At 45.1% G+C, this 24802-nt stretch overlaps 1 protein-coding gene across 4 annotated transcripts in view; it reads left to right on the forward strand.

Moving 5' to 3' along the window:
- Positions 1 to 21977, forward strand: part of FBXW8 (F-box and WD repeat domain containing 8) — a 60615-nt gene extending 38638 nt beyond the window's left edge. For all 4 annotated transcript variants that reach the window (XM_014964867.1, XM_014964875.1, XM_014964880.1 and 1 more), the window contains 4 exons: positions 10511 to 10638; positions 14515 to 14688; positions 18589 to 18705; positions 20268 to 21977. In XM_014964867.1, coding sequence (XP_014820353.1) covers positions 10511 to 10638; positions 14515 to 14688; positions 18589 to 18705; positions 20268 to 20412 — 564 coding nt within the window. In that variant the 3' untranslated portion in view covers positions 20413 to 21977. The remainder of the gene's footprint in view (positions 1 to 10510; positions 10639 to 14514; positions 14689 to 18588; positions 18706 to 20267) is intronic.
- The last annotated feature ends 2825 nt before the right edge of the window (positions 21978 to 24802 follow it).

Below are 24802 nucleotides of genomic sequence, written 5' to 3' on the forward strand. Positions count from 1 at the left end.
GTCCTGCTCCTGGACACAGCCTCCCTCCAGGGCAGTGACCAAGCTGCAGAAAGACCTGTTTTCAGATGCCTTGAGAAGAGTTTCTCTCTTGTTTCTGCATCTTTCTTAACTTTTTCCACTTCCTAATTTCATTCTAATTTCTTTTTTTTGTGTGTGTGTGGTTATACTTCAGGCGTGTGATGGGCTGTCAGGAAAGAGGGAAGGAGGAGAGTACTCCAGGCAGGTGGAGAAAGAAGCAGGAGGTGAGCACCCAGATGAAAGGAGCTGTGGGCTGGAGTGTGAAAATGCAGTTTTCCTTGGCAAGCGGCTAGGACAGGAAAGCTTTATTTAGGATTACCTCTGCGAGGGGAATTAATGTGTCCAGCTGCATCTAATTTCCCCTTAAAATTCGCGCTCACCGGGGAAATGCTGAGGCCACCATAAATACCTCTAGGGTTGAGAGATGCTGCGAGGCCGTGCTGTCTTTATTAATTCCTTTGCTCTTCTAATCCAATTCTTTTCCCTGCAGAGGTGGGAGGTTAGAAGGTAAGATTGCCTCATTCGGGGGGCATTACAGCGGTGCTCGCCTTTTGTGCCTCATAAAGGAATAGAGAAATCTACTTAGGCCCCCGAGCCTCGCTCCGTAAAGCCGGACATATTTCCTAATTTAGTTCTGAACTCTTTGGCATTTGATGGCAGATTGTATTAAGGCCGTGCATCAGCGCGCATCCTAATCAGGGAGATGGGACCCAAGTTGTCCAGACGGCTTGTGGGGGGGTGTTTGACAAGGACGCTGCCTTGGCATCGCCGCACCAGCTGACATCACGCCGGAAATTAATTACTAATGTCTATTATGATAATTACTCGCCTCGCGCAGACGTGAAGGGACTCCGCATTGGCTGATTAGGCCGGTCACAAGTTGACAATCTGTCTTTAGGAGAGCTTTCGGTCTCGGAAACGAAATGAGGAAGAATTCCAGCCCTGCTTGTGGCTGGCCGTGCTTCTGCTCAGTTTGGGGTTTTCTTTGTTTTTCCTGAGGGATACTTTTTTTTTTTTCTTTAGTGTAAGCTCACAATCCTGATGCTACTGACTATTAACCTGCTTTCTGAGGAAAAGATAGATAGGGAAACCATCTTTTCCCCCCTCTCGCTTTTTTAATCATTGTCTAATTTTAACCAAATTTGACAGCAGAGTGGAGATCTGAGGCATAAATTTTGTAGGAACTTTTATGTCGGAGAGGAGAAAAACATCAATTCCATGGCATAGACTTGCCTACTGTTAGATGACAGACATCCGTGCAGGAGAGAGGGGAGAAGAGAAATACTTCAACTGCGAGAAGTTCAACTTTCACTTCATTAAGCATCAGACAACCCAAGTATGATGGTGTTTCTGGAAAGTTTCTCTGTTTAGTGCTCCTGGAGCTCTTTGTTTTATGTTAAGCTGAGATAAATTCCTTTAGTAAGGGTTATTTCAGCTGTATTAACGCAACGTGGAATGTACTATCTTCTTTAAATTCCAAATCCTCGAAATACTGAGGTCTGTGTTCCCATCTAGACTTGTATGTGGGTAATTATATAGACCAGATAATGAACCACAGGGAAAACCCCAACCTTGGCTTTCCCCTTCCACCTGAAGTGGTGCTCGTGGTGTCCAGTGAACATACCTCAAAGGATGGTGTGTAGCAAATAACACATTATCCTGTGTCATGCGGTTTGGAGACCCCTGATCTCGACGTTGCAGCAGCATCACGAGGTCTTGGTGTTCTCATGTTTGAATTTTGGGTTTGAGTATTGCATGTAAAATTAAATCCACAGATTTAAACTAGAGCTGCCTTTGGCCGTGTCAAGAGATAAACTTTTTAAACAGGTGGTACTGTGACTGTCAGCATTAACAGCATCTGATTTCTGATGCAATTATCTCACTGATTGTGGGATCTGACTGAAGCTTTTCTCATAGTTGGTATCTTTATAAGCTTCCCTGAACAGACCATCTGCTGTCAAGTAAGGCTGGTCTCCTGCTGTAGCTTCAGGTGGGCTCTCTGCTGCTTGTGGATTATTTCTAGGAAACTTATAGGTGGTGGTGGGGAAAAACCTCTCTTCTTTTTCCCTCTTGGGGTGGGAAAAAACCTCAAACCCAACTTTGTCTTGTATTGAAAACTTAGTTGAAATTTTTTAATGTATTTAACAGGTTTTGGTGGTAGAAGATGATCAGCATGGGAGGATTTGGGTTTTTTTTTATCATAGAATCATAGAATGATTGGAGTTGGAAGGGATCTTAAAGATCATTGAGTTCCAACCCCCCTGCCCTGGGCAGGGACACCTCCCACCACACCACGTTGCTCCAAGCCCCCTCCAACCTGCCCTTGAACCCCTCCAGGGATGGGACAGCCACAGCTTCTCGGGGCAACCTGGGCCACCAAAGAAACTTCATATAAGCATGCAGGAGAATTTTATTTTAAACTTACACAACTGAAGAACTCTTTTAATGTCATGAATATAATAATGTGTGGGTCAGAGTGTGTCTGTGGGTTTGGTTGCTTTGTGCACAAACCTGAACCTTGTTTCCGAACAGGTAGATGGGGAAGAGCAGAATGAAGGGAGGACAGAGATGATTTCAGAGCCTCCAGCGTAGAAACAGAAGGCTGGATATGTTGGGATCAGATGTCTGGGGAGTTGTTTGTTATGCTGTCGGTTTTTCATCTGTTTTGAGCTGGTGATTGGCTTGTATTTGATGAATGGTGTTCAGCATCACCTGTCTCTTCTCATCAGCCGTTGAAATACTGCCGAGTTTCTGCTCCTGTATCTCACGTTGCCACGGAGTTCTTCAGCTGCTTGCTGATGATGCGAGTGTATCCAGTAGAATTAAACACTTGAAATGGATGTTATGAACTAATATTAACTGGAAAAAATTAAATTACAAATTTTGAAGTAATCCTTTGAATAGACTTTCATACTCTACAGTCTCTCTTGGATGACATTTTCAGGTCACAGCTGTTTTATATAAGCTGTTACATCTTTCTTGCACCTATTTTAACCAAAACTCTCCTCTTTGCGTACTGGTAAGCTTGCATTTTCTCTTCTGGTGTTGTAATGTCTCCATTTCTCATGGAGTTCCAAAGACTTCAGTTTTGTGTCTTGTTTTTTCTCATATAAAATATGTGCTTTTCATTTTTTATAACTGCTGTGACCCTTTGTAACAGCCTAATATGCAGTAAATTGATCTTTAAAAACTCTTCTATTCATACCAGTAAAAGGGCAGGTCTTACTGGTAACCGCTGTGACCCTTGTAAACAGTCGAATGTGCAGTAAATTGATCTTTAAAAACTCTTTTGTTCATACCAGTAAAAGGGCAGGTCTTACTGGTGACTGAATTTGAATGTATGGGACTTTCACAGATGTTTCTCTCTGGGGAGCTGTAGGACTGCAGAGAATTAGCAGATCTTTGAAGGTGAGAGGTGTTTTAAATACCTTTTTCTTTATAAACTCTTTGGTACCATGTAGGAGCAACAGAACTCTTTTTGAGCATCCGAACTGTGTAAATTATAAATCAGGCACTGCAAGAAGCAGAGAGAGACCAGAGATTTTCCTTGCCTACATTTTGCATGATGTATTGATTAATCCCTCTCTTGCTGAAAAGTAACAATCATCCAGTTGGTTTTTCCGCATTTGTAAATGACCAGAAATAATTTTACAAGTTCCAAAAAAATAATAAAAGAATCCCTAGAATTAGCAGATCTTTGAAGGTGAGAGGTGTTTTAAATACCTTTTTCTTTATAAACTCTTTGGTACCATGTAGGAGCAACAGAACTCTTTTTGAGCATCCGAACTGTGTAAATTATAAATCAGGCACTGCAAGAAGCAGAGAGAGACCAGAGATTTTCCTTGCCTACATTTTGCATGATGTATTGATTAATCCCTCTCTTGCTGAAAAGTAACAATCATCCAGTTGGTTTTTCCGCATTTGTAAATGACCAGAAATAATTTTACAAGTTCCAAAAAAATAATAAAAGAATCCCTTTTGTATTGGCTAATGTTAATGATATTCTGTTTTGGTTTTGGTTTTTTTTTCTCCTTTTTTCCCCTATTCATACTTTTATGTGAATACCTCAAAATTGGCATAGCTCCTTAGGGAACTTTCTTGGGTTTTGAAATTACAGCCACTAGGATGTGCCATGAGTATTCAAGGCGATAATGTATAAAACCAAGTGAATTCATTCAGTTTTTCAGAATTACCTTGCCTTTTCCCTCTTCTATCCTTAGCTTAGGGAGAAAGTGTTTCTGGGCTAGGGCTTGTTTTTTAGTGGATGGGCGGCTCGGTGGGTAAACATCCCTTCCTTTCCTCTTTGGGAACCTGAGCTCCTCCATCACTCTTCAGCCACGAGTCAGAGGAGCCCGGTGACCTCCATCCAGGTCCTGGCAGACGTCTGTCCACAGGAGAAGCCCATAGAGACTGGCAGAGCCCTGGCCGCTGGCAGCCCGACCCCGGCCAGTGGCCAGGGCTGGAACATCAAGGGCTGCAGGTGCTTTGGCAGAACCACGTTGCCCAAACTCATGTGCTGCCCACACAACTCTTGGCTCAGCTTCTTCCTACCAGCTTGGAGCCTTGCTTTGTAACTCCAGATGAACTCTTAAAAGGAGAAAAACCAAACCACGCTCGTTTTTAGCTTCGTGTGTAACTTTTTCAGCAGGTGGAGATGTTTGAAGGACCATGTAGTGTGCGTGGCTGGCTCTGTTCAGCTGCTGGATTTGCTGCAAGCCCTTCAGACTCTTTATTTTCGCCGTCCTCTGTGTGGGTCCGTAAGCGTTGCTGGAGGCTGCCGGGCGCAGCTCAGCGCATGCGAAATGAAGAGCTCTCGTTTGCCAGTGTAAAGTCACCTTTAGGATGGCATGAAAGTCAATTTTCCACATGCTCGGAGAAACGGTTGTGTTACCAGCTTTACACAATGACTTATATCTGGCAAGAACTTGCAAAATAGTCTCTCTGGCTGATTGTCAAAAATTACATCATATTGGAGTAAACTGCTTTTAAATCAAACATCCATTATTCATGTATATTAACTGCTTTTTTTATTTATTTTTTTTTTACTGGCTGTTTTGTGTATGATTTACTCTTTTTCTTTCTCTCTGATTGTCTGTCTGTCTCCCTCAGCTGCTCCTTTTAAATCTTAGCTCATCCTTAAATTTATGGAGCCAGAACACTTATCTCTGTGTACAAAGTATCAATATGCTGACCTTGCGTTTGTTAATAGTCAAATTTTTTTGTTGTTGTTGCAGTGTTACGTGCCATATTTACAGTAGGCAATTCAATACATTTGCACTGGGAAACTGTGCCCCTGAGGCTTGTAAACTTTGAAAATTATTATATTTTTTTTTCCACATCCTTTTAGGAATAAAATTCAAACTTGCAGCATTGTGTACCATATGTTGTACTTAATTTGATGACTTCTGCCGCAAATGCAGATGAAATAAATGCAGATGAAATAGCCTGGTGGCTTTTATAGATACCCTTTGAATTGAAGGGGTTTGACCTGAGCAAAACTCAGATCACCTCTTATTCATGCTGGACTTGAAATTTCACCACCCTTTCTTTTGTTGGCAATATTTGTGTGTATTTAGGCAATGTTTTTTCTAGCTGGCAGAGGGATGGGCAGAAGGAAAGGTGGAGAAACATAATCTGAAATTAAATGGAAATTCTGTTCCCAGTCTCGCTGCTTGTTCCTCTGCATCTTTGGGCAACTCAGATTTCTTTTTTGTTTTGATCTTCTCTCTCTAAAATGACAGAAACCTCCATCCTAGATGGTTCTGTTGGAGAAAGTGGTTCTTTAATGTATCCTGTGTGTTATTCGATAAGGAAAAGGATGTAGGTTTTGCGTGTGGTTTTACGGTATACCTTTTGCTAATATTTATGCTACTCCGTTCAATACTTTGTCTAAATAAGAATGAAATATTCCATATATACAGAGTGCTTGGCCCAGTTCTGAGAGACAGCTCGGTTTTTACCGGGTGTGTGATGTGGTGACTTCTGACGAGGAGCAGAAACGGGCTTGGGGAGGGAAAGGAGCTCTTTGACAAAGCAGTTGTCTGCTGGCCTTCAGCCAGGACAGTGGGTTGAACACCCCTGCTCTTGTTGAAAGTACCACAGGCTCTTTGATAACAAGTGCTTGGGGATTTGTTGTTTTAATGTTCCGTCCAAAAAAGACATCTCCAACAACACAGGATCCCAAAACACCTGCTGGGGTATTGGACATGCATGGAAGAGTTCCATCAACAGCATTTCCTTCAGTTCCTTGGTTTTTCTTGGAAGTATCTCAACCAGAGTACATCGACCATGCTTGACCTCACTTAGCTGCAAGATGTAACAAAGCTCACAGCTCAGCTATTCTGGCTAGAGGGACTTTCATTCTTTGTGAATTAATTTAGTCTTCTTTCTCGAGTTCTTGGACAGCATTTAAAGAGAGTTCCCTGTACCCACCGCTCTGCGGTTTCCTCAAGTACAGCAACTTTTCCTTTCTTCCCCTGCCTGGGCTTGTGAATTGGCCAGCTTCTGGGCGCATCTCTCCGGGAGCAGTGGCCACAGGTTGAGACTTGCCCAACTCACGCAGTAAAGAGGGGAATTAGTCTAATGCACTGCCTTAACAAAAGAGAGAGTAGGGGCATGAATAATTAATACCACTAGTCTGTGGCAATCGGATAAAATGAAGTCCCATTTGCTCAGCCTTATTAAAAGAGAGAGAGAGAGAGGGAGGGATGGTAAAGGTCGTTAAGGGACTTGTAACATGGAAAGAATCGCCTCTGAGATGGATAATGTGTTTTCTAATCTCTGTGGTCTTTAACTAAACATAATGGTAAAGGTACTCTGGCTATTTCTGGCTTGTTGAATTATTAAGTATTCTGGGAGATTGCTTGGCTCTTACCCAATAACTTAGACTTTTTCATTTGAACCATGTTAATAGGTAACACTTTTTATTTTGCGCGTTGGGTCCTGGTACATCTGCACCGAGTATTTAATGCTTTTCCTCCCTTGTGTCCCCCGGTCCCACGGGGGGAAGGGATGCTCGTTAGTGTGTTATCCCAGGGGACTTCATTTCACACCCAAATGCTCTTGGTTCACTTACCTTCAGTTCGGTACCTATTAGGTCACTGGTCCTGGGTGTCCATTATAGGATTATAAATATCTTTAAAAGGGTAATCCCTTTGCAGTGTGCATTATAGGATTATAAACCTCCTAAAGATCTTATGCTTTATCTGCCCTTTAACATCCAGGCCCTTATTTCAAGTCCCTATTGACCAGGTATTTTCATTCTTTCTCCTTGGCCTTTGTAAAGAAAATCCTTGTTGCCTTGGGATATTATAGGAGAGCTCATCAGAAGCGTTCTAGCAACTTCAAAGTTGTCATCAGTATGCTTTTAAAACCCCTGTCATCAAGAAATTATTATTCAGACTTAAAAAAAGCATTCTGAGTTCTTTATGTTGCTTTACCTATCGCTTTGTCAGGATAAGGTTTTGAAATTCATTTGCAGACCATAAAATTGCTCAAGACAGAAGTTGAATTTAAAGATAGGTAAAACCTGAAATCTTTATTCCAGTGATAGAGCTAATTGGCTAGAAATACACATATGCATTATAATATTTCAAAAAACAACCCAACAATCTTTAAAAGAATGGAGTCTGATGCAAGAAGGGAAGAACCTGGAGGGAGTAGGAGAAGATAAGACGAAAGCTTTTCTCCTACTACTGTGGATCTGAACCTTTATTTTTTACAGATTCTCTTTCTTAGATACAAACACTTTAAATCGGTGGCCATCTACAAGTTATGTGAGGAGAAATAAATAATTTTTCGGCTGGTGCTGCCTACACAGGGGGATTGCCACAGGTCTAAAAGTGAGACTGCAAGAAGGAGAACGTGTAGTACTTGCTCCCATGTAAAACAGGGGAATCATTAAATGCTACATGGAAGCAATTTTTCATTATAGTCTTTCATGGCCATAACTGAGTTCTCAAGTATGTCTCGTATGTTTATAGGATAGATGGGAGCTATGGTCATTTAGAGAAATTAATAGTTTATGGATGTTCACTTTAAGTATTAGCCCTGGGGGACTTTTGAGAAGGCAGCGCTTGGCCCTCTCCTCTCCAGAGCTTACCCTGCAGCTGGGAAGGGCTGGTTCAGGGGCTCAACTGGGAGCTGGAACACGGCGCTGTTGACCCAATTGTTTATTGTTTGTAAGCTGAATTCAGCAGTTTATTGACTTTTGTCTTTTCTTCAGAACTTTTCCAAGGAGGAATTTGGTTGCCAGGCACAGATATTAATTTCCTTTGCACTGAAAACCGTGCAAAGGACCTTTGCCAGAATGTCGTTATCGCTGGGTTTGGTTAGTGAGCAGTTGGAAGCAGTGCTGCAAGTGAGAACAGGCTGTAAATTGGTCTTTACCTTGAAGACTAACATTTTCAGGCAGTTTGTAACAGCTTTTTTGTAGGTACGGAAGCTTAAATTAATTTTTTAGCAACTTTTATGTCCTAAGTCTCCCTACAAAGGTAGAGTCTTTCTTGCTTTACAGAGCTTGGCTAAAATTGCTTTTCTTTTTTGGCTGTTAAGGATGAAAAATTGCATGCTGAAGACTGGGGTTTGAGGCATAGAGCTTCACAGAGACGAGGCTGGGAAGGGGAGCTGGTTGGGAGGTTGTAAATATTATAAGCAACTGAGGAAGTTGGGTCTGAATGTGTTGATTCTAACAGGGAGCTGATGATACGTCTGAATAAAACCATGCCTGCTCTTTAGTTGGGAGAAATGGCAAATGGAGGAAACTTGCAGTCTTTGCCCTCCTCTCAGTACTCCTAGAGATTTGTAAAGGTTCCTTTTGTTGCCTGGAGGTGTCCATCACGAAATGATCTTCTCCTCTCTTAATTCAACCTCTCAGATGCTGACTCAAATGGCCCAGATAGGAAGGGAGAGGCCAGGCAGCATCACTGTGGTGTTTTGGCAAATGTTGGAATGATAGGTACAGGTAGTGTAATTACTTATTAAACTGCGTGTGGATATAATGAGGGAAGTAGACATTAAGGATATTGATGTGACGTTGACATAGCCGTGCTGATGTTGCCATGGAGGCCATAAGGTTTTTTTCTGATGTTTTAACAACCATTACTCTTTTCATGGTCATAAGTTTCTTTTAAATTAAAGACGCATCACCATGAAATTTAATAATGTTTATGAAGTTACAGAAAACCAGGCACCGTGCTGAGCTCCACGGGGCTTTGACCAGTATGTTTTTCTGCTTCTAAAAATACTTGCTCTCCTAAATTGAAAGGCCCAAATAGGTAAATCTCACGTGGCCCCACAGGGAAGAGAGGGAACGTGATTAAAGGAGAAGAGGGTGCAGAGACGGAAAACAGCTCATTCCTCCCTTCCAGTCTCTGGTCAAATCATCTTGGATGCTGCTTAAAATCAGGGTTGTTTTCATTCCTTTCCCATCTGAGCTGCCACCTCAGACGTAATATTTCTCTTCATCTGTTTCTGCGGCAGGATCTGTGCAGAAGCCATCAGCAGGGCTTGTCAGCGCTGAGTCAGTGCTCGGTTCTGTTCTGTGGTTTTTCCTGTATTTGAATCTTTCTTCCACAGTCCATCTGTCTAAACCTTCTAAATATTTCTTTTTCCACAGGGCTACAAAGATGATGAGGGGACTAGAACATCTCTCTGATGAGGGGAAAAAAGTGCTGAGGCACTTGGGTCTGTTTAGTCTGGAGAAGAGAAGGCTGAGGGGGGAACTGATTAACGGCTATAAATACTTAAAGGGAGGGTGTCAGAAGGATGGGGCCAGTGTTTTTTCAGTGGTGCCCAGGGACAGGACAACAGGAAATGGACACAAACTTGAAAATTAGAAGTTCCATCAGAACATGAGGAGGAACTTCTTCACTTTGAGGCAAGTTCCATCAAAACATGAGGAGGAACTTTTTCACTTTGAGGGTGGCAGAGCCCTGGCAGAGGCTGCCCAGGGAGGTGGTGGAGTCTCCTTCTCTGGAGACATTCAAACCCCACCTGGACACGTTCATGTGGGACCTGCTCTGGGTGTATCTGCTCTGGCAGGAGTTGGACTGGGTGGTCTCCAGAGGTCCCTTCCAACCCCATAGCATTCTGTGATTTCGTAAGCCTTAAAAACTTGACCTGGAAAAAATCTGTATGGCTTGCTTTGCCTGCCTGAGAGCTATAACCATACTGGTTGGCAAGAGCCTTGCATCCCTGCTTCTCGATAAATTCCATTGTCAAACTGTGTTTCCTGATTGTTCCCATACCCATACTGGTTGGCAAGAGCCTTGTATCCCTGCTTCTCGATAAATTCCATTGTCAAACTGTGTTTCCTGATTGTTGAGGCTATGTTGTTGGCCTTCTCAATAGGGACAGATCTATATCTTGGTTATGGATTAGAATATTGAGAAACAAGTCCTGCAGACTGTCTCTGAAGCTGCTTTATGCCACAGCAAAATGTAGCTGTTGTGCCCGTGCTACATTTAGCCGGTGTTTGTTCTCTTTCTGCCAGATTCTTCTTTACAATCTGGAAACAAGTCAGTGTCTGAAGAAGATGGGCAACTCCATGGGTGACTTTACGTGTGTCAACCTCCAGAACAGTCCTCCAAACATGCTTGTTACAGGCAATAAGGACAGAAGGTAGGTGCTACCAGGAGCGGTAACCCATCTCAAATGAGCTGACTTCCCGTCCTGCTGTCCTACAGCTGGACCTGCTAGAATTTGTTTCTCCTCTAATGCTTCAAATGCAGCCTGCGTGAACTTCAGGAACAAAATATTAGGTAATAGTTGGATGTGGCTGCCAGTTTGCTTTGTTTCAGGAGGCTCCATGGGAAGACTTTCTTTTTAAGCCATTTGGTGGACGCAGTTGGTGTACAGCCCAGCGAGACCACTTGGAATATCTTCCACTTCCCCACCACCACCCGCAAAATTAGTTTGGCATTTAAAAGCTCACTTTCTGATATTAAAAAAATAACCTAAGGGATGAATCATGTAGGATGAGATGGGTCCGTCTGCCAAATGATGTCAAGAGTGTATTTCGGAACACTGTGTTGTCCCTCAGGTGACAAAAAAAAGAGACTTTCATATGAACAGATTCCAGCTTCTATTTAGCTGATTAGCAGCTTTCTCTTTAACTCCTTGGCTTGGGGAGTAGGATTTTCCCTGCACAATATCTGGTGCCAGGAATGGACGCGCTGGGAACAGTCAGCGCGAAAGGATTAAAGTGCTTAAAAAGACCCTTTGAGTCCAATTTTTAGGTTTTCTTTTTTTGGCTAGTTATTTGTGGGGTCTGATCCAGTGCACCAAAGGAGATGTGGGATGGCGAGGAGCCAGTCTCTAATGGCTCCCAGTTCCTTCCCTCCTCCTTTCTGCGCTGGGCACCAGGCTGCAGGTGGTGGTCTGGTGTGGTGGTGGGTATCAGATTGTAAGGCGGATACTTCCCTTTGCCAAATCCCAGACCTCCGTCCCGCCAGTGCAGCAGCTTGCAAAAATGATTATTTTGTCAAACAGCTTTTTTTTTTGCCTTTTTTTTTTTTTTTGCCTTCTCGGTGAATAGGCAGCGCAAGCAAACCACACACTTCCTCAGCAAAGAGGAGAAAGGAAATATCTGAAGTTTGACGTGTGTAATTGAATGCTTGAGAGTTTTTCTCCTCTAAAAGCAGATATTTGATTTTCCAAAGCATCCCAGTAAAACAACCTACAATTTTGATCTCTCTTTATCAGTAGATAAAGCTGGTATCCCTTAAGTGAGATTGAAATGTGCTCCCTTCATACTAGAGTAAATGTCTGTGCCCTTTCCCCTCTGGAAAGCTTTTCAGTGTTTCAGCTCAAGCAGGGACTGAGTTCAGGGGTTGCCCATCACTAAAATAGCAAGAAATTGGGAATCAATAATTCAGCAAATAAGTTTGGCATCCAGGAGACAAGCCAAGGGGTGTCTCAGAGGTCAGTTCCTCGTGGTGCTGCCTGAAGGGTATTAAAGGGTTTTTATCAGGTTTAGGTTGATGGTTGGACTAGATGATTTTAAAGGTCCCTTCCGACCTGGAGAATTCTATGATTCCATGAATAGGTGCTGGGTGTCCTCAGGTGGGATGGGGCTTGGACCTCTGTAGCCTTTTTATGGAGCAAGTGTATGAAATAGAGACCTTGCTGTGGGAGTTCCAACTGCTGAGGGCCAGCAGGGAAAGGTATTGCTGGAATTAAATACAGCACTTTCACGTTTCTGTGAGTACATGCTATTCTTTTATTCGAAGCCGTGATTTTGAGAAGTAACACAGACCACCCCGTTGAAGTGCAGTGTTTTTGGAAAGGCCTGTAAAATCTTTTTCCGTCAAAAAAAATACTCCTGAAGCATTGCTGATGTGTTTGATTGCTGAGCTGTGCTTCATGCTGGCAGGAGATCTGATACCAGGGAGCGTGTGCTGACGCTCTGCGCAGGAGCAGCCTTTTCCTTGGTCCCCCTGAGAAGGAGTGTAGCCTTGGGAGAGCAAACGTATGGCCAGGCCAGTGTGTAACATCAGTGAAAGATGTGGATCAAAACGTGCATTCCATGCTCTCCTGAAGGCAAGTGAGCTTCTTAGATAGTCTAAAAGGAGAGTCAGAGCCTGAGAACACCTTCACCTGTGAGCTGGGATGGATCTGATGTGCTCCCACTGAGCCCAGCTGCTGAGGCAGGAGAGGGCAGGCCCTGCCAGGTCTGCATTAGAGCATCACATTAGGCTTGCAAAATGCTTTTCCTGGTTTTTTTGTTTTTTTTTTTTTAAAGCACATCTAAACAGCTCAAGTGTGCCTCTGGTTCTTCCAAGGGTGTGCCAGAATGGACACCTGCCTGAAACCTGGGTCCTTGCTAATGAAATAAGCAGGACACAATCGGATCTTTGGCTCCAACTGTGCTCACCAAACAGAAGAAGCTTTGATTGCCGTGCGGAACACGTGCAGTAGGACAGGGAGAGTGCTGGGTGTGAACACTTCCAAAATCCCCCATCCTTACCCAAAGCACAGCTCTCATATGTAGCCAAAGCCTCTCTCTGCTGGAGTTGGAGAAAGCGAGAAATCTCTTTTCGCCATCAGCAACTGTTGTGTGGGGTTTTCCTCAGGGTGACTGCGGAGCCACACAGAGCGTGCTCCTCGCTCTGTTCCAGCCTGTTTTTCTCCATGTCAGATGGATGTTGCTCTGCTGGAGTTTTGGACTCTTCTGTTGCCTTTTCTTTCAGTTGCTGAAACGTGTTATTTGTAAAATCATATGATGCAATCTCTGTTTGAGAAAGGAAAAGGAAAGACTTGCAACACCATTAGGATCGTAGCAGGGGTATGGAATAAAGTACAGTTAATGTGTTGGAACAAGTGTGTTTTGGCCTTTTCTGGAATTAATGTGTACCTGATGGTTTCATTCTTGATAGCCATCAGCTGGGAGGAACTTTCTCTGGCTTCTTTTCAAATCTGAGATAAGTATTTCCCCTTAACCTCTGTTTTCACTTGCTGCATTATTTTTTATTTGCTTATGTCCTCTGCTTTATCTCTTGATCTATAAGGATCAAAAAACATAGTTCTTTGTGATACATACTGGATTTAAAACTTAACACCATCAGCTTTAGCTGGTTTGGGGACTTGTTGCAGTGGTTGAAATCTAAGCTCTTGTTCTCTAGTTCTGCTTGGGTAAACGTAGCCTCGTCTTCAGTATGTTTCTCTTCAAAATGTCTTGTCTCAGTGATCAATAATTTCTGAAAGATCAGACCTACCTAAAAGCTGCTCACAGTCACTGGTAGCATTTTTGAAATCATTTCAGAAGAGATACTGATTTGGGTGCTTGTGGGGCTTTGTTTCGATATTGGTGAATAACTCAAGTGTATAAACCTCTGATTCCCTTGACTTGTCTCTTGCATTTCCACACGCTTAGTCCCTTCCTCAGTCTTTGTAATAATAGTTCTTTCCTTGATCCTCAGAATAACATTGCCCCTTGGCCATAGTGAATGTGTGTTAGGTCCCAAGGGGCAGGATGTGTTAGCAATATGGCCAAAACACTGGACTTCATGCCTCATGGACTTGCTGACATTTTGTGAGGCACAAGCAAAGGAGCTTTCTCCAAATTTCACTTAGTTTTACAATAACATTGCCCCTTGGCCGTAGTGGATGTGCATTAGGTCCCAAGGGGCAGGATGTGTTAGCAATATGGCCAAAACACTGGACTTCATGCCTCATGGACTTGCTGACATTTTGTGAGGCACAAGCAAAGGAGCTTTCTCCAAATTTCACTTAGTTTTATGTCACCTGGGACTTGTAAGGAGACAGAGAGAGGAAAAGTCTGCCTCAAAAATTCTTGGATAATAGAAGTCAGAGTGAAGAAGAGCGTCAACTGTGTTGGGTTTCTGGCCCGTGGTGGCTGTGGGACTGCTGTCATCCTACGAAAGCAGTGCAGGTGTCCTAAACCTATATAACCCCAAAAGTTCTTGTGCTCTCAGAACCCACAGGCTGCAGACCCACAGTTGGTTTTATCTCTCTTCTTTATTTGCTTTCGTTCAGGGTCAGGGTATTCGATCTCCGCAGAAGCGAATCTTTGTGCTCCTTCTACGCCCACCAGTTGGGAGTGTCTGCGGTACAGATGGATGACTGGAAGATTGTCAGTGGAGGAGAAGAGGGCTTGGTCTGCGTGTGGGACCAACGGATGGGCACCAAGCTCTGGGAAATGCACGCCAGGTAATGCTGTCTGCCTGGGGCCCTATTGCAGGGGAGTTTATGGGATCTGACTGACAGGAGGAAGGTGAGGATGGGATGATCCAGGGCCAAAATGATTAACATGTCCATGCCTGAAGCTTCTGAGAGTTCTGTTAGTTTTCATGCGATTTGGGAACAGATTGCCTCCCCACCTGGAGTCCTGTGCGTGTTTCTGTGTGTGCCCTTTAGCTGTTGTAGGCTTTTTTACTCATTAGTTAAAGAGAGTGCTTCAGTTGGTGTAAGGGAGCGTGGATATTGTTTCCCCTGGATTTTCTGTGAATTCAGTTAGTGTCTTCTCCCTGCCCCATCCCCAAGCAGTATTTGCTTTATTGAGCCCTTGATTTAAAATGCTGGACTCCTGGCTGCTGCCTCCAGAGCGACTGGTTCTGGCTGTCTCTCTCTGCTACATCCTTACACAATACCTGGGTTTCTCTTCCCCTCATTCACACGTTCCCTTAGCAGCAACGATCAGAGCCAGGCTGGTATTTAAACTCATTTAAATATTAAAATGCCAGTTTGTACTGAAAGCACAAGAAGTGACAGTACTGAAAGTACAAGCAGAGACCAGTATCCTGGAGTTAACAGAAGACTGTTGGCTGCTACAGCCAAATTATGATTTGCTGATCAAGGCACGATTCCAGGGAGTCAGCTTTGTCTGAACACAGACCTTACCAGGATTTAGCTCCTTGTAAGTCTGAGTGATACCCTTAATAAAATGAAAATAAATCCTGATCTTTTTTTTTTTAATACATCTTCCCTAAAGAGGAGCTAGAATGAGGTATTTACAGGCAGAGAAGTTCAAGTTGGAGTTGTCATTGATTAATAGCATTTATCTCCTTCTCTTTTGACCCTGTGAATTATAAAGCCCGTTGTGATGCAGCTGATGCATTAAGGACAATATTGCATTGATTGTCTCCTGGAGATTAATGTGTACCTGATGGTTTCATTCTTGATAGCCATCAGCTGGGAGGAACTTTCTCTGGCTTCTTTTCAAATCTGAGATAAGTATTTCCCCTTAACCTCTGTTTTCACTTGCTGCATTATTTTTTATTTGCTTATGTCTTTTGCTTTATCTCTTGATCTATAAGGATCAAAAACCATAGTTCTTTGTGATACATACTGGATTTAAAACTTAACACCATCAGCTTTAGCTGGTTTGGGGACTTGTTGCAGTGGTTGAAATCTAAGCTCTTGTTCTCTAGTTCTGCTTGGGTAAACGTAGCCTCGTCTTCAGTATGTTTCTCTTCAAAATGTCTTGTCTCAGTGATCAATAATTTCTGAAAGATCAGACCTACCTAAAAGCTGCTCACAGTCACTGGTAGCATTTTTGAAATCATTTCAGAAGAGATACTGATTTGGGTGCTTGTGGGGCTTTGTTTCGATATTGGTGAATAACCCACATGTATAAACCTCTGATTCCCTTGACTTGTCTCTTGCATTTCCACACGCTTAGTCCCTTCCTCAGTCTTTGTAATAATAGTTCTTTCCTTGATCCTCAGAATAACATTGCCCCTTGGCCATAGTGAATGTGTGTTAGGTCCCAAGGGGCAGGATGTGTTAGCAATATGCCCAAAACACTGGACTTTGTGCCTCATGGACTTGCTGACATTTGGAGAGGCACAAGCAGAGGAGCTTTCTCCAAATTTCACTTAGTTTTATGTCACCTGGGACTTGTAAGGAGACAGAGAGAGGAAAAGTCTGCCTCAAAAATTCTTGGATAATAGAAGTCAGAGTGAAGAAGAGCGTCAACTGTGTTGGGTTTCTGGCCCGTGGTGGCTGTGGGACTGCTGTCATCCTACGAAAGCAGTGCAGGTGTCCTAAACCTATATAACCCCAAAAGTTCTTGTGCTCTCAGAACCCACAGGCTGCAGACCCACAGTTGGGTTTATCTCTGTTCTTTATTTGCTTTCGTTCAGGGTCAGGGTATTCGATCTCCGCAGAAGCGAATCTTTGTGCTCCTTCTACGCCCACCAGTTGGGAGTGTCTGCGGTACAGATGGATGACTGGAAGATTGTCAGTGGAGGAGAAGAGGGCTTGGTCTGCGTGTGGGACCAACGGATGGGCACCAAGCTCTGGGAAATGCACGCCAGGTAATGCTGTCTGCCTGGGGCCCTATTGCAGGGGAGTTTATGGGATCTGACTGACAGGAGGAAGGTGAGGATGGGATGATCCAGGGCCAAAATGATTAACATGTCCATGCCTGAAGCTTCTGAGAGTTCTGTTAGTTTTCATGCCATTTGGGAACAGATTGCCTCCCCACCTGGAGTCCTGTGCGTGTTTCTGTGTGTGCCCTTTAGCTGTTGTAGGCTTTTTTACTCATTAGTTAAAGAGAGTGCTTCAGTTGGCGTAAGGGAGCGTGGATATTGTTTCCCCTGGATTTTCTGTGAATTCAGTTAGTGTCTTCTCCCTGCCCCATCCCCAAGCAGTATTTGCTTTATTGAGCCCTTGATTTAAAATGCTGGACTCCTGGCTGCTGCCTCCAGAGCGACTGGTTCTGGCTGTCTCTCTCTGCTACATCCTTACACAATACCTGGGTTTCTCTTCCCCTCATTCACACGTTCCCTTAGCAGCAACGATCAGAGCCAGGCTGGTATTTAAACTCATTTAAATATTAAAATGCCAGTTTGTACTGAAAGCACAAGAAGTGACAGTACTGAAAGTACAAGCAGAGACCAGTATCCTGGAGTTAACAGAAGACTGTTGGCTGCTACAGCCAAATTATGATTTGCTGATCAAGGCACGATTCCAGGGAGTCAGCTTTGTCTGAACACAGACCTTACCAGGATTTAGCTCCTTGTAAGTCTGAGTGATACCCTTAATAAAATGAAAATAAATCCTGATTTTTTTTTTTTTTCTTAATACATCTTCCCTAAAGAGGAGCTAGAATGAGGTATTTACAGGCAGAGAAGTTCAAGCTTTTTTTTTTTAATACATCTTCCCTAAAGAGGAGCTAGAATGAGGTATTTACAGGCAGAGAAGTTCAAGTTGGAGTTGTCATTGATTAATAGCATTTATCTCCTTCTCTTTTGACCCTGTGAATTATAAAGCCCGTTGTGATGCAGCTGATGCATTAAGGACAATATTGCATTGATTGTCTCCTGGAACAGCGCTAATGAGCATGCCAAGGAGGGCAGGCTGAGCTTTGGGGGTGCGCTAAAAGTGAAACCATTAGTTTAAACATTTAAAATACTGTTTAATCTATATAGGGAATCGGAAGGCATTGCTTCAAGCCAAAAGGCCTCTCTAGATAAGAAGGTGTGTGTGGTGTTATCCATCCCTGCAGCCCAATGGTATGGATGGAAACCACGTGCAGGATGTAAGGGAAGGGACAGGAGACATGTTAGGGTCATGGAGATGACCCATCTTAATGGGTCATCTCCATCTTTAACAATAAATGCTGTTAAAGGGGTTCAGGGTGAGTTTATTCGAGGAAAAGGAACCAGACCTCTTAGCTTGTGCTGTACAGTCCCTTTCTCATCAGCCATAGCTCAGTGCTTGGGGATGGGGCTGTGGGGTCCTGGGTGTCCCTATCCTTCACTTTGGGAACATCCTGCTCTTCCCAGGATGTGCTGCTGCGGTCCTTACAGCAGCAGAGCAAGCAGGCACCCGCATCCCCTGCAGGTTGTGTGCTGCCAAGTGTAGAAACTATTTTCTGGGCTCCACGTGTGTTCTGGTAACAGCCCACTAGATGGGGATAAAAGCTGTGTTTATTTGCTCCTGTCAGGAAAAAAACCAAAGGTGCAGGTTCCCAGCCTCTGGTCATAGAGAGGGCGCTGATTTGAAGTAATTCTTCATTAATCCAGAGCGATTCCTTTACTGCATTTGGATTTTAGGGGTCTAAGGCAGGTGGCATCTCACGCATGGCTGTGGGTTATTTTTCAGGCATCCAGTCCGCCACGTGTGGTTTAATTCTCACAGCCTCATCACTGCAAACATCCCTGATGACAAGACCCCCCGAGGCGCCAGCATCGCGGATGACGACCTGACCGCACACCGCAAGTGAGTGACCTGGGGTTCTTCACTGTGAGGGTGCCCCATCCCTGGAGATATTCAAGGAGGAAGGGCAGGAGTTTTGGCCCTGGGAAGATCTGCTTTATTTTATATTTTTTAAAGTGGCACACTAAGCACTTGAGTCATGACGCAGAGCAGTAATAGAGAGGGGATAGCATCTAAAAATATAAAAAAAGTTCCGCCTGGGAAGGACAGGAGTTTTGGCCCTAGGAAGATCTGCTTTATTTTATATTTTTTAAAGTGGCACACTAAGCACTTGAGTCATGACGCAGAGCAGTAATAGAGAGGGGATAGCATCTAAAAATATAAAAAAAGTTCAAAGAAAAGACTTTCAAAACTATGGATGAATTGGGTCTTTATTTACTTCTGAGCTCAAAAAACAAAGCATTTCTTTTTCAGCAAGGGAATATTAAAGGCCACTGAAGCCAGACAGAATTGCAGCCCTTTCCCTGCTTTAAATATTAGTTATGATATCTCCTCCTAAAGGAAAACTACTGGTATTTAAACCCAGGTTTTGGTATTTGCAGCTCGGGTGGCTGTTAGCATGTGCAATTGAGCTATCAAACTACCATGTACTTACCTTCCCCCTTCCTGACTAGATTAGAAACGTGTCGGCAGATGACAGTCACAGCTCTGCATCACCGACGTGAATGATTCACCGTTCACTTCCAGGGCTCAGTGGGATCCCTGGAAGGAGGCAGGAGGGAGTTTTCTGTGATAAAACTCTGCAGACAGCCCTAGTGCAGAAGGGATGGGGTTTTATATTCAGCTTTTGAAGCGTCAAATTTTGATCCTTTCATAGAATCATAGAATCATTGAGGTTGGAAGAGACCCTTGGGGTCATCGAGTCCAACCATCTCCCCTACTCTACAAAGTCCTCCCCTACACCATGTCCCTCAGCACTGCATCTAAACGTCCCTTAAACACAGCCAGGGATGGGGACTCCACCCCCTCCCTGGGCAGCCTGTTCCAATGCCCAACCACTCTCTCTGTGAAAAATCCTTCCTAATGTTCAATCTAAACCCACCCTGTTGGAGCTTGAAGCCGTTCCCTCTCGTTCTGTCGTTAATTACCTGTGAGAAGAGACCAGCACCAACCTCTCTACAGTGTCCTTTCAAGTAGTTGTAGAGAGTGATGAGGTCTCCCCTCAGCCTCCTCTTCCTCACACTAAACAGCCCCAGCTTCTTCAGCCGTTCTTCATATGATTTGTCTTCTAGGCCCTTCACTAGTTTTGTTGCCCTCCTCTGCACTCGCTCCAGCACCTCCAGATCTCTCTTGGATTGAGGTGCCCAAAACTGGACACAATACTCGAGGTGTGGCCTCCCCAGTGCTGAGTACAGGGGCACAATCACCTCCCTACTTCTGCTGGTCACACTATTTCTAATACAAGCCAGGATGCCGTTGGCTTTCTTGGCCACCTGGGCACACTGCCGGCTCGTATTCAGCCGCTTGTCAATTAGAACCCCCTTTATGGCAATCTCTAACTTTGTTCGATTCCCCTGTTGAAATATGAAGGTAAAAGTGATGTGTCCCTGTTGTGTTTTGTCCAGGCACCGGGGAATCATTTACGCCTACGAGTTCTCCGTGGACCAGCTGGCTGTAGAAAGTGTCCTCCCTATTTGCCGCTCTTCCTACGATGAAGTGACCGGTTACAACTACAACATTGGCCTTGCAGTTCCCTACGATGACATTTAGGTAACTCACTTTACTTGGCTTCTGTGGTTCCAGCCCTCTGCCGAGTACGTGGCCAAAAAGGGTCTCCACAAGGGCCAAGCACCAAAAAGGTCGTGTCGGCTCGAACCAGCTGAGCGTTTGCCAAAAAACTTGGGGATATGAACCAGAAGAGAGCGTACGGCTGCCCTCGAGCACATCCCAAATGTTTGAGGATCTGCTGTGGTGGAATGGGGAGACTGAAGAGTTAAGGGGAACAGTAAACTTGAGTGTAAACACAAGTGTTCCTTCCTGCTGCCTGTGGGAAAAACGCTGCTGATCCCGTCTTGGCTGAGGACATGTTTGGGAAGCGAGAGCCCCGGGTGGCAAACTGAAGTGGTGGGAGGCTGAGGAACTCATGCCTGTCCTGAGAGGGAAAGGAAAAACACCAAGGATTTGGGAAAAGCGTCTCGCTGAGCCACATGTTTGAAAATTCTTTCCTTGTAGTGAGCTGCTCATTCTTCTTTTCCTTGGGGTGCATGGGAATGTGTCTAGGAACAGGACCATGCACAAAAGGTTATGCTGGTTGGGAGAGGGGAGGAGGATGGAGAGGAGGAGGGGAAGGTTGGCCTTGGCCGGGCTGGATGCTTGGAAACTCAGCAGGCCACACGCATCAAAATTATTTTAAAATAATTTATTTTTTTAATTCTCTAAAATTCCGGATTAAATCTTTTCTAATTGTATGTGTATGTGCTTGTGGGTTCTTTTGTTCGTAAGTCTTTCAGGGTGAGCTAACCCCTGTGCACTGAGACAAAAGGCCGTGGTGTCTCAGGTCAGTTGTCAGGTCTGTTCTCTGCTGGATGGTGCCCCTCCACGGCACCTGGAGGATTTCCCTGGGACTGGGGTTTCTGACACCATCCTCACTTCCCAGCTGGGAACTGATCACTAGTTTAAAGAAGCAGGAGGGATGAACTGGCCACCATCCCTCTGCATGGGGAGTCCACACTCAATGCTGTGGAGAAGCATCAAGTTCGAAATAAACAGCGTAGAACCTCAGGTGAAAAAGAGGAGTGAGGCTTTATCTAAAATCCAGGTTGCACTGACAGAGGTAGAACCAGTTTGGCAAACAAGAGCTCCAGTCCTGCGTGGATATGTTTTACTGGTTTAAAACTATTTTGTGGTTGTGATTTGCCCTTGTAAACTTACTGGTACAAGCCAAAGCCACGTAAATCAAGTTTAAATTGAGGTTACGTTTTAACTTAACGCCTTTTTGCTGGCTTAATGGAATCCATTTAAAAGTCCAGTGCTGGGAGGGGTGGAGGAAATGTGCCCCAACTGGCAGGAGAGGGGCTGGTGGGACTGTCACTTCCACCATCAACCAGTCACCATCAACCACCACCCTGGAGAACTTTGTGCTGGGCTCCTCCTGCCTGGAGAGAGTCACGTTTCCCAACTATTCCATGGCTTTGGCTTGGGGTGATTTTCCATGGCCCCATGGCCATCTTTCTCCTGTGGGTTTGAGTTGTAACACCTTTTCGCTTGTGATGGACTGATACAAGAAGTGCAAGGGGCAAAGTCATTCTGACCAATAAATTTTATCTTTTTATAAAGGTTTGGTCTTCCTTTTTTTCTTCTTCTTTCTCTGCCCTCCTGGGAAGCCAGCTCCTTCCCTTCATTTCTGGAAGGGCAGGAAGTGTCACAGATACGTAGTTTGAACAAGAGCTCGGCTGAAACCTGTCAAGTAAATACTAGTTTCTGTAGCAGGAATGATTGTGTGGGTTGTTCCAGCCCCTCTGTCTTCTCATGTGGCTGAACACAGAGAGTTTCCACCATCATTGTTCTCTTCCCCTCCCTGCTGTGACCTGCTGCCCTGTCTGGCTTAATGCACCCTTGCCTTGTTCCGGCTTTGACTCTCCTTATCCGCCTCGTTATCTCAGGACAGCTTTGTTCTTTCTTAATCTCCCTTGGGCTAGTAGCAGATGTTTGTCTTATGGCCATGTGTGAGCCAAGCCCTTTTCTTGGAGTCCACCTCCACATTCCCTTCTCCTTCTGCACTGCCTGGGGCAAGCATTGCTCCTTGACCGTGGTAGTCACTGAGCTGCTAGAAGACCTGCAAAGAGGTCTTTGCTTTCTTATGCAGAGAAGACAACGGTGATGGTGACCGGGTTTTGGTTTGTCGGGAACCAACCATCAACCCATCCAGATACCAGAAGGCTTAGAGCACCTCCAGTGGAGAAAGATTCTCTGTCCCCACAACCACCATTTCCTTGGCTTATGGTCTGGAGGCAGCTCCTCAGGGTGCTTTGGAGGGTGGTCCTTTTGCTCTGTGTTTCCTGTCGCTGGAATTGATTTGGGAAGGTTGTACCACAGCAGAGGACTGTGTACATATTTAACTGGCATTCAGAATGCAAATGAGGGCACTTAGGCTGCTGGAGAGTATCCATGTTGGGAGTTTAATTTTTGTTTCTGAAAAGGGATGTTGTCCTACTTCAGTGGGTAGTCATTAATGCCGCGCTGAAGTGGGTGCTGGAGTGTAGCAAATGCAGTCGTGACTGTTCACATCTTCACCAGGGTTAGCGGACGTTTAAATGGAGCCTCCTCCCTAATAACTTCAAGGGCAAGAATGGAGTCACCATCCAGTCTGTCTCCAGATAGATGCTGCCTTTGGATTTCCCATCTGGGCCCTCCGCAGGACTTGTTAGTGCTACCACTTGGTGGTAGGTAGGGATGAAGGTGGACTCTTGTCTCACAGACCCCTCTTGTATCCCACAGGCAAAGGTAAGAACTCAGGAAAAGGGACCTGGATCAAGGCAACGCTGGTGTCAGCAGAGGCTGGGGATGAAGGAATGGAGAGCAGCCCTGAGGAGAACTTAGGGGTGCTGGGGGGTGCAAAGCTGGACATGAACTGGAAATGTGCACAGGAGCCCAGAAACCCCCCACATCCTGGGCTGCATCCCCAGCAGCGTGGCCAGCAGGGCCAGGGGGAATTCTGCCCAATCCCCAGCTCAAGGGATAATAGTTACCCTCTTATTGATACTCTTCAGCCCTCTTCCTTTACAGGGGCATGTAATGACAGGTTATGGGGTAATGGCTTCAAACTGAAAGAGGGGAGATGGAGCTGAGATGTGGGGAAGAAGTTCTTTGTTGTGAGGGTGGTGAGAGCCTGGCCCAGGTTGCCCCGAGAAGCTGTGGCTGCCCCATCCCTGGAGGGGTTCAAGGGCAGGTTGGAGGGGGCTTGGAGCAACCTGGTGTGGTGGGAGGTGTCCCTGCCCAAGGCAGGGGGTGGCACTGGGCTTTAAGGTCCCTTCCCACCCAAACCATTCCATGATTCTCTGAACACAGCAAAGGATGAAGAAGTCTGGGGTGAAGAGCCTCAAGAATGACTTCTGGTTGATGGCAGCAATCCTTAGCAAAAAGAGGTGTCTGTTGTCTTTGTGGGAAGGATCCCTGGATATAAATTTCTTCCCTACTCTTCTCCAAAGAGAATTTATGATCAAAGTGTGGGGGGGTTGTCTCTGTATCGCAGCATCAGAGGATGAAAAAGTCTGGGGTGAATCAAGAATCTTCTGGTTGATGGCAGCAATCCTTAGCAAAAAGAGGTGTCTGTTGTCTTTGTGGGAAGGATCCCTGGATATAAATTTCTTCCCTACTCTTCTCCAAAGAGAATTTATGATCAAAGTGTGGGGGGGTTGTCTCTGTATCGCAGCCTCCAGCTCAGCTCCGGAGCTCTGACTTCAATGAGAAGCGATGGGTGGTGCAGAGCAAAGCAGTCTTGGTAGGACACGCTCAGCTGTAGTTCCACACTGGAAAAACCCCAACTCTCCCTCTACGTGTTTTGGTTCCAAGCCACCAGCAAAGCCCCCAGGAAAGGGCCTTTTGCCTCTGTCTTGTGTCCTTGCCCACCCTGGCAGTGGGGGAAGAGTCATTCCAGCGTTTTGGGGTCATCTGTCCCTCTCTTGATGCTGAGGAGCGGTGGGAGGTGGAACAGCAGGTGCTTTATGTTCAGAGAGGGTCTGGGGGGGTCTCTGGCTCCTCTCCCCTTCCCTGTAGCTGGGCTCCCCAGAGCAGCACCTTTCCCTCCTGCCCTTTGCTCTTTCCTGCTCTCAGCCTCTGCTGTCGTGCCCCGTTGCAGAGGGGAAGGTTCCTCTGTCATTCCCCATCCTGCTTCATGTCACAAAGGGGTGACCATGTGGTATTGAGGAGCCCCAGTGCTGCAAAAAATACTTCTTTATGCCCTCGCTGCCCCATCTTTTCTTTTAGTGATGTTTCACTGCTCGTTTCCCCTTTCTGTGAATGGTCCTAAAACCTTCAGCTACATCCCTGAGGGACAAGATGCCATCTGGAGGGACCTGGGCAAGCTTGAGATGTGGGCCAGTGTGAACATCATAAGGGTCAACAAGTGCAGGGGCTTGTTCCCAGGGCGGGGCAACCTCTG

The sequence above is a fragment of the Calidris pugnax genome, unplaced genomic scaffold (assembly GCF_001431845.1).
Source record: "Calidris pugnax isolate Ruff unplaced genomic scaffold, ASM143184v1 scaffold32, whole genome shotgun sequence".
NCBI classification, from domain to species: Eukaryota; Metazoa; Chordata; class Aves; order Charadriiformes; family Scolopacidae; genus Calidris; species Calidris pugnax.